Source organism: Rhineura floridana, chromosome 17 (assembly GCF_030035675.1).
Source record: "Rhineura floridana isolate rRhiFlo1 chromosome 17, rRhiFlo1.hap2, whole genome shotgun sequence".
Lineage (NCBI taxonomy): Eukaryota > Metazoa > Chordata > Lepidosauria > Squamata > Rhineuridae > Rhineura > Rhineura floridana.
In genome coordinates, this window is record NC_084496.1 from 23,328,986 (window position 1) to 23,343,625 (window position 14,640).

Consider the following 14,640-nt stretch of genomic DNA (forward strand, 5'->3'; position numbering starts at 1 on the left):
GGTCCTTGGGAGCTCGTGCACATTGACAGGTTCCCATCTTTCTCCCAGCTGGGACTAGGAGCAGCTGATGATGAAGAAAAAGGGGGGAGGGAGATTGGGGGACCTTTTCTTTATATTGTTAAAGGGGCAGAGCACTAATTCCGCATTGAATTTGATTTGCAAGGGAGGATTTGGTCTGAGTAGTATGAGCTTCTCTCCTCCTCCCCAGTCCTAGCCTAGCTGGAGGATCCCATTGAGAGACATGAAAGGAGGAGAGTTTCATCCTTTGCTTTGGCCGTCAGAGGAGAAAGAGAAGAGAGCAGTGACAACTCAGCCTTGTCTCTTCCTCTATTGCAAATGCTGCTGCATTTGCCCGTGTCTGGAAGCAGCCAATTCATCAGCTTCCCCATCTCCCTTTATTACCTCTGTCTGTCTGTCTGTCTGTCTGTCTCTCTTTTTCACTGCTCCAGGAAAGGAAATAAAAGCAAGATGCAGCTAAGGGTAGCATGGATAGCATATACTGTATATATAAATACTCAATAATTGTGGAAGATTACCTTTTTTTGCAGACAAGACTTTTGAAGTCTGGCATTTTATACAGCAAACAATTTCCTACTGGAGCTTGATCATCACGAGGCAGTTTTCCCTCTGGCCTTTTTTTTTTGGCTGATCATACATGTGCCATCGCATCAAGCAATGACTTGTCACGTATGAAATGGGAGTTGCACCTCAGTCAACACCAGTTGTTGAGTAGCACCTCCAACACGATGCCTTTTAGAAGAATCGGTTCACATCCAGGTTAATGTGCCTGCGTGAATCGAGCGTGATTCACCTGTGTGAACTCCCCGTGTATCAAGAATAGTTTTTCTGACTAACTGGCCATTTAGGAACATAGGAAGCTGCCTTACACTGAATCAGAGCATTGGTCCATCTAGCTCAATATTGTCTACACTGACTGGCAGCAGCTCTCCAGATTCTCAGGCAGGGTTCTCTCCCAGCCCTACGTGGAGATGCCGGGGACTGAACCTGGCACCTTTTGCATGGAAAGCCATTGCTCTGCCACAGAGCAATGGCCCTTCCTTATTTAGACGGGTGATGCTTGCAAAAGAGATGGCATGTTTCTCCTTTAAGACTTAATCACAGGAAGAGCTTTTCGGGGGGGGGGGAACATGGTTGTTACATGTGGAAGAAGAATCAAGTGTGGTGGCAATGCAGACTGTACTGCCTACCTTGGCCCTATAGGGGAGAAATGAAGGGCAAAGGGGGGTGGGAAGCAGAACTGTGATCAAAAGGAAAGCTGGGCTTGAGCAACGCAGAGGAGTCAAGGTTAGGATTTGGACAGCAGCTTGAGTGTTTGAATGAAAGTAACTGGTATCTCCTGATTTTTAAGCAATCGTGTGTTTTCTGTCAGACAGCTCAGTAACTCCTCCACATACAGTGGTGAAACTGAGAAGTCGTTGCAGCAGAACAGCACGACTGAGCTTCAGAAGGCACCGGAAGAAAAGAGTGCCTGGAAACTAACAGAAGCTGATACTGCCAAGACTGGGAAGGTGAGAGTTGAATTGGTTCTTTTCCTCATTCGTGAAAACCTCTTGGTTTCCAGGAACATGTGATGGTGTCTTATATGGAGTCAGGCCATTGGCCCATGTAGGCCTGTATTGTCTGCACAAGCGCTTCCCAACCACCGCCACCCATGGACCGCTTGAAGATTGCCGAGAGTCCTGGCGGACCATTTAGTGATTTTTCTGCCTATTGTAGCAATTATAAAGCCCTGTGCTAGGCACTGTATGGTTTTTGAAGTGTATTTTTATTGCTTCTTTCATTTCTTATATATTGCATTTTATTGTACAGTAGGGCCCCGCTTACCGGCGCTTCGCTTCCCAGCGTTCCGCTAATGCGGTGGCTTCCATTCCCCGTTTTAAAGCCGATTTTGCCACTTTGGCGGCGTTTTTGTGCAACGCGCCCCATTATACCCAATGGGGTTCCACTTTACGGTGATTTCTGCTTTACGGCGGGGGTCCGGAACGGAACCTGCCGTATAAGCAGGGCCCGCCTGTGTTCTATAGCAAGCAGGGGTACATCCCCTAGTATTGTGCTTCATTGTATTGCATTCTATAGAATTCAAATTGTAATGCAATAATATACAATATTAGAGATAAGAAAGCAATGAAAATACAATTTAAAATCCATATGAGTAATGAATGCAGTGGATGTGCCATCTTCTGTCTTCAACCACAAATCCATAGACACAGCATGGCCCACCGGAATGGACCCACAGTTTTACCACAGTCTGGGGAGCCCTGGTCTACACCAGGGGTAGCCAACATGGTGCCCTCCAGACTCCCAACTCTCATCAGCCCAAGCCAGCATGACCAGGGATAATGTTTGTTCAAGTCCAACAATATTTGGAGGGCACCACCTTGGCTACCCCCAGTCTACACTGATCTGCAGAGGCTCTTTTAAGGTTTCAGCCCAGGGATCTTTCCTGGCCCTACCTAGAGTTGCAAAGAATTGAAGCTGGAACTTTTGGAATGTAAAGCATGTGTTCTCCCACTGACTACAGCCCTTCCCCCAAAGAAGCAAAAGCCTTTAAATCAAAAGATGAAACATGTTTATTTATTTATTTATTTATTTTATTAAATTTCTATACCGCCCCATAGCCGAAGCTCTCTGGGCGGTGTACAAACTAAAACTTCCATCTACAATTAAAACACATATTTAAACAATTTTAAAACTACATCCAAATTTCAAAATTGTAAACATTTTAAGACAGGCAAAAACACATATTAAAATACTAAATACTAAAATACTAAAATGCTAAAATGCCTGGGAGAAGAGGAAAGTTTTAACCTGGCGCCGAAAGGATAGTAATGTTGGCGCCAGGCGTGCCTCGTCAGGAAGATCATTCCACAATTTATTTTCATACATAAATTGGCACTAGTAGCTTCAGCTTTTAAAAAGTGCTCCTCTATGGTTTTGCTGTAGGAGGCTCCTGGTTCTGAAGACAGTGTCAAAGTATGGAGTCTGGGGGTATCACCTTTTCTCTAGTTTTGAACCCATTGTAAAGCTCCTAATGCCTGCTGATCCACTTCTTAAAGTCCTTGAATTAAACATTTTGTGTTTGAAAACACCTCTTCAGCCTGTCCCATCTGGGACATCCTTTTAGTTAAAATACTTCTCAGCAATCTCACCAATTAATTGACTGAACAGTTCAGCCTTCGTTATGAGAGGAGCTACTCTGAAACCATTATGAGCGTTGTGCAACTCCAGAAATGTTTTAACTCCCCGTTTTTGTTTCTTTAAAAGACGTCACGAGCTTCTAGTTTGGCTCCTGGAGCCTCAAAGGGCTGGAATTCAGGCAGCTGGCCCCGAACCAAGTTTCCACTGTTAAATACAGGTCCTTAATCCCTGTGCGCCAAGGACATGTTTGTGTTTATCTTTCCCTGATGGGAGATCTGTGAACCAGGCTGCTTGCTAAAGAAATGCTTTTCTTCAGCAGCCTAAATTTTGCCTTCAGTTGCACTTCCATTCTTCAAATGCAGCTCCATGTTGGAAAACAGTGGAGTCTTGCCTTGCTGAGCAACTACACGAGAGCTCCATTCTGCTCTGCCTCCCTCATTCTCTCTGTCATGGGGTGGGGAACCTGTGGCCCTCTAGAGCCAACCGTCTTCAGTCATGAACCATGATGCCCCCTGAGTGATGGATAGATGATTGATAGGTGGGTGTGGTTTTGAAAAAATGGCGTCATGAACCAAGTCATATTGAGCCAAAATTGGCCTGTGGGCCAGAGGTTTCCCTACTCCTGAAGTACAACAACTTAGTTAACAATCTGATATTGGGGGGTTGGGGGTTAGTCCAAAAATTTCCTGGAAAAGGAGAGTTGCAAGGAGGGTGTCTGGGAGGCAGCTCCAGGTGTATGGGGTAGAAAGGATAAATAGGTAGAGTTCTTTGAGGGAACAGGAGAACCTTGGGAAAGCTAATGGCCATGGGAGCTTGACAAGCAAAGATCACGCCAAGGGATGTGTCGGGATAAAGGATCTGAGAGGGGAAGGCCGTGGAGGGTTTTGAAGGCAAGGACAAGAAGCTCATTCAGAACCCAGGAGGAGGCCAGCGTATGGATATAAGGGAGGGCGCCACATAGTCAGAGCTATAAGAGAGGCGCATTAGAATTAAAGTGGGGAGTCTGGTTCAAAGAGTGGTTTGTTTACAGTGACGACCTCTCTCTCCTAGGTGAAGACGACTGTCTACTGGGAGTATATGAAAGCCATCGGACACTCCATCACCTTCCTGAGCATCTTCCTCTTTATGTGCAACCACGTGGCCTCTCTGGCTTCCAACTACTGGCTAAGCCTGTGGACAGACGATCCTGTTATCAATGGGACTCAGCAGCACACGGACCTCCGGCTGGGGGTGTATGCAGCGCTGGGCATGACTCAAGGTTTGCTGGGATCTCTCTTGGGGCTCGTTGTCTCACCCAGGTGTCCAACTCCTCCGTGGATCTCGGAAGGAGCTGCTTTGCTGGTGCTTTCTTTCTTTTTCCTCCTTTTCTGTTCCCTTCATTCCTTCCTATTAACGTACATTAGTAGCTGCACTAATATTTCAAGTACACCATCATGATTTTTTTTTTCTTGCATAGCTGCAGTGAACAATCCTGTGGCCATATGTTGGGCAGTTAAACATTTCTGAATCCTGAAAGGCAGAGACCTAAAAAAAAATTGTTGAGAAAGGAGGAGAATTATCTGTATTTCAGAACCACAGATATAAATTTTATGTTTCTGTACTGGCATAGCATTTAGCATCCCTGCTTCTTCCCGTTTTTGGAAAATGACTTTCTAGTCCACATGGCTGAAAATGTGAGAGGCTGCATGTGGTGGCATCTCAGAAGCCATGTGGAAGCTGATTGGGGGTACTGAGTTACTGATGGAAAAAACTAAATTTACTCATTACATATTTATCCTGCCCTTCCTTCTAGAGCAGTGCTGGGGAACCTTTGGCCCTCCTGATGTCGCTGAACTACAACTCCCATCATCCCTGGCCATTGGCCACACTGGCTGGGTCTGATGGAAATTGGAGTGCAGCAACATCTGGAGGGCCAAAGTTTCCCCAGCCTTACTCTAGGGAGCTCAGGGCAGTGTATATGGTTCTCGTCCCCCTCTTTATCCTCACAACAACCCTGTCAGGCAGATCGGTCTGGGAGTCGGTGGCCCAAGGCTACCCGGTGAGCTTCATGGCTGAGTGGGAATTTAAACCCTGGTCTGCAGGACCTAGTCTGCCACTCTAACCGTTACACCACTCTTGAGAGCAGTCCAGCCCTCAATATACTAAGTCTCTTACTCCTAACTGTAACAAAATAAAATATTTTTGGGCCGAGATTGGTTAGCTGTGGGAGAAGTAAGGGAAAGGGGATTTAGAGGTTCATAAGGTCAGCTAGAAAAACCTTGGAATCATTGTGCTGGGGCGGGGGGGAGAGAGAGAGAGAGAAGTTCAGAAATACTCCTCTTCCCCCTGTCCTCTCACCCAGAGGCCAGATCCTTCTGTTTTCTCAACCACATGTACATGCACCATGTGATTACCCTGCTGCAAGTTAAACAGTGCCCTCCAGGCAAAGTGATGTTGCAAGCTGAGCAACAGGCACGGAGCCTGAGCCTCACCCACTCTGACTCACACTTAACCCCACCAGCACCTCTTGCTTTCTGAGCCTGCCCATGCCTCGTCAGACTTCGCTTCCCCAGAATCTGCTCTTGCAGGGAGTTTGGACACTGCCTGCAGTCCTACTTGTGGGCTTCCCACAGGCAGTGGAATGTAGGGAGAGGTGCCTTATACCACGTCAGGCCTTTGCCACCTCTAGGAACACGAGAAGAGCCTGCTGGGTCAAGCCAGTGGCCCATCTAGTCCAGCATCCGGTCCTCACAGTGGCCGACCAGATAACTGGAAGACCTGCAAAGCAAGACCTGAGCGCAAGGGCACTCTCCCCTTCCGCGGTATCCAGAGCATAGCCATTGTAGCTAATAGCCTTTGATAGACTTTATCCTCCATGAATTGTCTAAATCTCTTTTAAAGCCTCCCCAATTGGTGGCCATCACTGCCTCCCTCTGGGAGCGAGTTCCAGAGCTTGATGCACTGTGTGAAGAAGTACTTCCCTTTATCTGTCCTGCATCTTCCAGGATTCAGCCTTGTTGGAGGTCTTATGAGAGACGGAGAAAAACTTTTCTCTGACCGCTTTCTCTATTGTCCACACTGGCTGGCAGTGGCTCTCTAGGGTTTCATGTGTGTGCGTGGGGGGGGTCACTCCCAGCCCTGCCTAGAATTGAACTTGAATTTGGAGCCATTTGAATGGAAAGAAGATGCTCTACCACTGAGCTACGTCCATATCCCTCCCTGGTTCACCACGGTGAGGATGGTGGACTAAGGTGACCCTTTGGGTTAATCCAGCAAGGCACTTCTTATGTCCTTTTATTCGCTGCCCGTGGTAGTAATCCTGCCAGTTTCACCCTTCTCTTGTTTGTGGGGCCTAGAATACTGACTTGGTTGGGTGCCTGTGCAAGTAAGTCAGCAGCTCCGAATAGGTTGTGAAGAGAGTGCCCTGGGCCTTGGCAGGAGCCCCCATTGCGTAAGGACACGGCGATACCTGATCCTGTTTGGCAACCCTTCTCCAGGTTTTGCGAGAGCAGCCAAGGACTCGGTGCCCAGTGGCTGGGAAGGGTTCAGTCCAGGTCAGGACTCCAAAAGATCACAGGCGTAAAGAAAGCTGGGGCAGGGCTAGCTGTTGACATTCTTCTGGAGAACATGGTAAATCCTTTTGAAAACAGGCCACTCCAGTGGTCAGGGAGGTGGAAGGACTGAGCACAGCTTCCAGCTCCTTCTAGGTCTCTCTCTGTCTGTGGCTCTTCCTCTCACACATGCGTATTCACCCCCCCCACACACACACCCCTCTTAAACCCTAACCCTCCCTGCGATCTCCCAGGAGATCCGATATTTTCCCTCCAGCTCCTTACCGAAAGAAATACGAGGCAGAAGAAATCCTTCATCAGAATTGTGCAGCTGTGCAGGCGGCAAGTAGACACAATTCCTGAGCCTGCTGCATTTACAAGGTTTTGCTAAAGTAAAAGAGATTTCTGGCAGAGTCTGCTGAAGAGCCGATCCGTGAAGTGGGAGTGCTGTTACATAGGTAGCCTCACCTAGAGGCATCCCTGTGTCACGGGAAAACTTGATCCTCTCTAAAACGGGTTGGGAAGCTGCAGCTCCCATCATCTCTGACCACTGGGGCTGGCAGCAGCTGGAGTCCAACAACATGTGGAGGGTCACAGTTAGCCACCCCTGCGCTAAAGGAAATCATCATCACTGTTTATTTGTATGCCGCCTTTCCGTAACAATTTATGCACGAGGCAGCTCACATGAACAGAAAAAAGTTATGCAATTCACTGTAAGAAATAAGTTGAAATGGTCAATAAGTTAACAAAAACATCTTAAAAACATACAATAAATTGATACATCCTTATAATTCCTAATAAAATCCAACAATAAAATACAGAAGCATAATCCCGATAACAGCAAAATGCAAACCTGACCAGCAAAACTGACCAAAAAAGGTTAGCTGCTCCTGTTGTAGGGGCACATTTTGCACCTGGATTTGCCGCAACTCCTTGTGTGCTGCCTGTCATGGTAAGAACTCTCTGAACTGGGTTCGGGTTTTGTTCTGGATAAATACGCCAACAGTTCTGACTTAACTTCCGCAGCCAGTTCATAACTGAAGTCAAAGAGAAGGACAGTATCATGTGGTGTTAGTTATTCATTAGATTTCTCACCTGTCCTTCCCATCGGGTCCCAGGGCAGGTTACAACAGTTTTCAATTCAAAATAAAAAATGGTTTAAGACGAAGTACAGTCACAGGAATTAGGGCAGGTTCTGAAAACACGTATCTCAGGTGTTAAAGGCCACAGTAAAGATGCATTCAACGGAAGCTATATGATGTAGGAACATTTGTGTCCATCTCTTCAAAGGTATTGCAGTGTTTGGTTACTCAATGGCAGTTTCTATTGGAGGAATATTTGCTTCCCGCCGTCTCCATGTTGACTTGCTCTACAACGTCCTTCGGTGCCCAATGAGCTTCTTTGAGCGGACGCCCAGCGGGAATTTAGTGAACCGGTTCTCCAAAGAAATAGACACCATCGATTCTGTGATACCCCAGATAATCAAGATGTTCATGGGCTCGATGTTTAATGTCATTGGGGCCTGCATTATTATCCTCTTGGCCACGCCGGTGGCTGCTGTGGTCATTCCTCCGCTGGGATTCGTCTACTTCTTTGTACAGGTAGGAAGCTTTAATCTCTGGACCCTTCTCGGTTGTTGAGACGCCAGCACTGCCTGAGACTTCCTTTTAGCTAAGTCTGTGCTTGGTGAGACTATATTAGTGAACCCCTGAATTGGTTGCTGCTTCAAGCGGAAATCTTCATTTAATACTCTCAGCGGTACTGTAAGCATACCCAGGTGATTCCTTGACAGAAGTGGTCGGGGCTGATGGGAGTTGTCGTTCAAAACATCAAGAGGGCATCAGGTTGGTGAAGGCTAGTGTAGCTTGACCACTCCTTGCCCACTGCAACCACTTATGTCAAGGAATAACCTGGCCATGCTTACTCCAAACATTCATTGCATTCCTTTCCCTTCCCACCACCCTTTTTAGGATGTTCACTGCTTGTTATCCAGGTAACCAAAGCTTTCCCAAATTGCCAGTTGTTTAATAATGTGACTAAGGACCTCCTTGCCCTGCTTTGAGGGTGTCTTTGTTATTAGTTCCCAAGCTAGAGGCTTCCGTATTTCTGTTTTCTCGCTTGGCCTGTTTGTTGTGTCTGCTGTGGCTTCTCCATCATGATAGAGCGCCATCTCCACCATGGGAGTGCAACTTCTTGCTCCTGGGGTGAGAATAATTTGGGTAGAGAGCCCTTTTTCAAACGGCAGTGCCCGTCATGCTTATTTGCTGCCAGGAAATAACTGAGTCGCCGCACTGCCTTTTCATACATATGCAGTAAAGCAAAGCACAGAGAAATGGCAGTAAATGTAATTCTCACTTAAATGGCAGGGTGAGCAGTGCAGAACAGAAGTACTTTTACTGGTGACATTGTTGTGGACGTGAGCTAGCGCTGTGGCGGGGAGGGACGAGAGTGGCTACTGCCGTTTTGGAACAAAAACTAAAAAAAACCTTCGCAAACGTACAAGCTACAGCGAGGTAGGCAACATGGTGCCCTTCAACGTGATGGCCTTCAACTCCCATCATCCCCGACCATTGCCATGCCTGGAGACGTTGATGGGAGTGGTAGTCCGCAACACCTGCAGGGCACCACATGGGCTATCCCTGGGCTAGAAGCTTAATGTTGAAACTGGAAAGAGCGGGGTGGGGGGGAAAGCAGGTTTCCCCTTGGTCCTTTGCTGTTCACAAAGCAGACTTGGCGTGGTCTCTTGCCCTTGTGGCCGCCTTGATTTCCCTCCACCCTTTCCACTGAAACCCACCAAGGTCTTGTGTGTTCCTCTGCCTGTTTCCCCTCCGACCCTCGCCTCCTGGTCCTCCCCAGCGGTTCTACGTAGCCATTTCCCGCCAGCTGAAGCGCCTGGAGTCAGTCAGCCGCTCCCCAGTGTACTCTCACTTCAACGAGACGCTGCTGGGAGTCAGTGTCATCCGAGCCTTTGGGGAGCAGAAGCGGTTCATCCAACAGAGTGATGTGAAGGTAGATGAGAACCAGAAAGCTTATTACCCGAGCATCGTCGCCAACAGGTAGGTGGGTGGACTCGGGGAGTGCTGGGTGAAGTTGTCGTTGTTGTTATGTGCCTTCAAGTCGACTACGACTTACGGCGGCCCTATGAATCAGCGACCTCCAAGAGCATCTGTCAGGAACCACCCTGTTCAGATCTTGTAAGTTCAGGGCTGTGGCTTCCTTGATGGAATCAATCCATCTCTTGTTTGGCCTTCCTCTTTTTCTACTCCCTTCCGTTTTTTCCAGCATTATGATCTTTTCTTGTGAATCAGGTCTTCTCATCATGTGTCCAAAGTATGATAATCTCAGTTTCATCATTTTAGCTTCTAGTGACAGCCTCTTACTAGTTTGTGTGCGCATGCACAGACCCCCACACACGTGTCCTTCAGCCCCAACAGCAACTCCCATGGAGCTTGCCCAGAACTGAAGGTGTTTTCAGCAGGAAGGGAGCATGATCATTCCTGACCTCCAACTCCAATCCCTAGTTACGCTTGGGTCTTTTGTGCATGGACCAGGTTGATGGACAGTCCCTGAGGACCTATTTCCTATGTGTTTTGTCAGCTTTTGATTTCTTGCGGAAACTTTTTAAGGCAAACAATTGGTTCATATATTCTGCATCCCCCATTTACCTCCCCCCACCCATCCTCACTGTCCCCTCCCCCTTTTTCTTTGGTCTGTAGTCTTGATTTACACAGGTGACCTGTAAGGGGCTGGTGGGTGTTAAAAAGAAGCAGGTTAGATGCTCGGCAAAGACTGTGTGCCAGGAAATGGCCATAGCTCACTTTTGCTGATGGGAAGTCCTATGTTCAGTTCTCTGCATCAGCGGCCAAAAGGCTCTCCAGTTCAAACCTGGGCTGGGAAGGCCCCCTCTCTGCTGTGTAGTTTGGAGAGTCACCGAGTCTCCAACTTGCTGCCCTCCCAAACATTGCTGAACTGCCGCTGGCCATGCTGGCTGGGGCTGGTGGGAGTTGGAGTCCAACAATGTCTGGAGGGCTGCAGGAATATATGGATCAGTGCTCTGTTTACATGCATGTATATGCCTTTTTAAAATCCAAGTGTCTGTGTTCCAAGAGTGTGACACAGCTGCCTTCTAACCACCAAATTAATTTGCTAAAGATATCATGCTTCAATCCATTTGGGGCCTGTGATTGTTCTGTTCCTAGGCTACGAGTGCGTTACAGTAAATGCAGGGTGGCCACCTAAAAATGGCAGGTCTTCTCCCTCCCATGTCCTGACTGAGAATCGCAAGTGGGGAGAGTTCTGTTGCGCTCAGATCCGGCTCTCAGCCTTTCCCACGGGCATCTGGTTGGCCACTCCGCGATGTTGGATTCAATGAGCTTTTGGCCTGATCCACCGGGGCTCTTCTGGTGTTCTTACTCCACACTGTGCATTTATGTGCCTTTGCTCCACTTTATTGGTTTGGCTGCTGGCAGTGGGAAAACCCATGGTGTGGCTCTCTTAAAAGACAGGAGTACATTTATTATATACTTTAGATTGACATGGATCCACCATTTTCGGTGACGCCATGGATCTGGCAACATGCAGTCAGCTCAAGATTGAAGAGCATGTGTCTCTCTTTACAGTCGCGGAGTTGGAACATTCTTTAAAGGTCATCTACTCCAACCAGCATCTCTGACAAACGACTTTCCTTCATTAGGGTTGTTCTCTATCAAGAACCTAAGAAGAGCCTACTGGATCAGGCCAGCAGCCCATCTAGTGCAACATCCTGTTCTCATAGTGGCCAACCAGTTGACTACGGGAAGCCCACAAATGGGGTTGGACTTGATGGCCTTATAGGCCCCTTCCAACTCTACTATTCTATGATTCTATGATCTGAGCACAACCACACTCTCCCCTCCTGCAGTTTCCAGCAACTGATAGTGAAATTGCTGTACAGGAAATTTTGTTTATTCAAGCAGAACTTGCCATGAGAACATGACCTTGCAGAACCTGCTCCAGAGCCGGTCCAGCTAACCTTGCTTATTGTTGCAGGGAGTTCCGTAGCCCTTGCCTTGCTGTTGGTTGTCAATATATATGTCCCCATCCCAGTCGCTCTGCAAGTGATTCCATAACTTCCCTGGCACTCGGTTTTCCCTCCTCTCTTTCTGCTCCCACCCTCTTTTCTTCCAGGTGGCTCGCAATCCGGCTGGAGTATGTTGGGAACTGCATTGTCCTCTTTGCAGCTCTTTTTGCCGTCATCGCACGCCACAGCCTGAGTCCAGGCTTGGTCGGGCTCTCCATCTCTTACGCCCTGCAGGTAGAGAGATTTTGATTTGCTTTCAGAGCCAAAGTCTAATAACCTTTTAAACTTGTTTTTTTTCCCTTTTTCTTTTCAGAAATGTAATTCTTTCCCCTTAGCAGCCGTGTGGATCTCAATAAGTATTTTGTAACCCTGTATAGATATATCAACAGGGACAGAATTTGCTGTTAGGATTTAGAGAAGATACATTGAGAGGTCAGTCCTATCGCTCTCTTGGAAGTTGGGTAAGCTTCAACCTTGGGTCCCCAGATGATACCGGACTACAACTCCCATCAACCCCAGCCAGCTGTCCAATGGCCAAGGATGATGGGAGTTGTAGTCCAACAGCATCTGGGGATCCAAGGTTGAAGGACAGTGGGGTAAGGGGCCATAGGGTGCTGTGGACCTCCTCTCCGTCAGCAGGAAAGAGAGGTCACCATCGCTGAAGGTTGCCTTGATGCGATGGCAGCAAGCACGGCTACTGTGCGGCAGGTAGTGTTCGCCAGCAGAGGGAGCCAGGAACGGTGTGTCCAGGGGAGCTGTGGACCCACAAATCCTATGCTCTCACATTCCCACAATTCCCCCCCCAAAAGGCCCTAAAACAGGAATGAGGAACAAATGGCCCTCAGATGTTGCTGGACTACAACTCTGGTCAGCCCCAGCCAGTGTGGCCAGTGGTCAGGGAGGATGGGAACTTCTGGAGGGCCAAGGGTTCCCCATCCCTGCCCTAAAACTATGGCAGCCCTGGGGCTGGCATGCTTAATTCCCTCCCTTTGGCCACAGTGGGTGAAGAAGCAGAATGGACAAGCTCCCCTCCCTCCTCCCAGCACTTCACCTGGCAGGGAGCTCTGGATGTAACAGTGGCTCCTCTGGGGAACTCTCTTCCTTCCTCCACCCCCGATAGGTAAGAAAAATAAAATGATTGAGACGAGCAACGATCCAGCCCTTGCCTGTTGGCCCAGCCCCGGAACAAGGAACTGTGCTCCGTATCCTAGATGTTTGGCAAGCAACATTCAGACATTCATTCATATAGGCTTTTCTTAAGCATTGGACTATGACCTGGGAGAGCAGGGTTCAAATCCCCACACAGCCATGAAGCTCGCTGGGTGACCTTGGGCCAGTCACTGCCTCTCAGCCTCAGAGGGAGGCAATGGGAAACCCCCTCTGATTCCTGCTTACCATGAAAACCCTATTCATAGGGTTGCCATAAGCTGGGATTGACTTGAAGGCAGTCCATTTCCATGTCATCGTTCTAGTACCTGTGTATTACACACACTACACAGGGTGGCTTACAACTATTTAAAATCACAATCATATAAAATAACAATACATTTAAAAACAATAATGAATACATCAGCCAAAGTATTTTATATGTCTCTCTGTGGCATGCTATGTCTTATTTAATTTTGTAATTTTTATAATGCATATCATATTCAACTCAAGCCTTACTCACACTTTTACATTTAAGGGTAGAATACGGTTTTCTCTCTGTGTGTGAACGAATGCTGGAGAGTGCTTGGTCAAGTGGATAGAAAACATGCCTTTTAACGACTATCCGGGCCTACAAGAAGGGCCTGGCTGACTGTAACCCCTTCCCATAAAGTGTTGTTTATTGCGCTGTTAAGTGGCAAGAGAAGAGGTTGTGGGAGTGACATGAGATCCTCCCACCTGAAATTATGAAATGCAATCGTTCCGTATGCTTTTTCTGCATGTGTAGATTAGCTCTTACTCTGTGGACAAAGATAATATGCCTGAGACTACCCATTCCCCTTAGAAAACAAAGCAGTGCTTCATGAAGTTGGAGACCTTTTAATTGTTTATCTCAAGCTCTGACCTGAAAGTTCTCACCCAGAGGTAGAGAAGGAGATACAGGCATACTCTGCTTAACGTTGCTTCACTTAACGTCGCCTTGCTATAACTTACATGCTCCATATGCCTGTATTTCTCCAGAAACACAGCTAGCAAACCACTTACAGGGTTAGGGTTAGGGTGAGGCACAGCAGCACAGCAGCAGAGGCTTTAGCACATGGGGGTGGAAATAGACGCTATCCCGCCACCGCAAATCAGCTGGGAGGCGCGGCAGCGCAGCAGCAGAGGCTTTAGCGCGCGCGTGGGGGTGGAAATAGACGCGATGGCGCCACCGCAAATCAGCTGGGAGGCGCGATCGCGATCAGCTGGGAGGCGCGGCAGCAGCAGAGGCTTTAGTGCGTGGGGGTGGAAATAGACGTGATGGCGCCACCGCAAATCAGCTGGGAGGCGCGATCGCGATCAGCTGAGAGGCGCGGCAGCGGCAGCAGCAGAGGCTTTAGCGTGGGGCTTTGAGGCTCCGCATGAAGGAGAGGTAAAAAAAAGTTTTAAAAGGTAGTGCTTCACTTTAAGGACGTTTCGGTTTACGTACTCGCTCTGGTCCCATTGAGTACGTTAATGCGAGGTATTACTGTACATCTGAAGCAGTGCGCGGATCCCAAGCTTGTGCGGCAGGCTGCATATGACATAAATTAAACATGGAGTTCACTTGGATGTATGCAAAACACCTTGCAGATTTGGGGCATCTGTTTGTTTTTGTCAGATCACCACTTACTTAAATTGGTTGGTTCGCATGTCATCTGAGATGGAAACAAACATTGTAGCTGTGGAAAGAGTCAAAGAGTACTCTGAGAAGGAAAAAGAGGTGAG

General features: G+C 48.0%; 1 protein-coding gene across 3 annotated transcripts in view; it reads left to right on the forward strand.

Annotated features, from left to right (window-relative positions):
• LOC133371831 (multidrug resistance-associated protein 1-like) overlaps positions 1 to 14,640 on the forward strand; it is a 100,660-nt gene that overhangs the window by 75,337 nt on the left and 10,683 nt on the right. For all 3 annotated transcript variants that reach the window (XM_061599679.1, XM_061599677.1, XM_061599678.1), the window contains 6 exons: positions 1,391 to 1,529; positions 4,210 to 4,417; positions 7,980 to 8,290; positions 9,546 to 9,745; positions 11,856 to 11,982; positions 14,534 to 14,635. In XM_061599679.1, the coding sequence (XP_061455663.1) occupies positions 1,391 to 1,529; positions 4,210 to 4,417; positions 7,980 to 8,290; positions 9,546 to 9,745; positions 11,856 to 11,982; positions 14,534 to 14,635 (1,087 nt within the window). The remainder of the gene's footprint in view (positions 1 to 1,390; positions 1,530 to 4,209; positions 4,418 to 7,979; positions 8,291 to 9,545; positions 9,746 to 11,855; positions 11,983 to 14,533; positions 14,636 to 14,640) is intronic.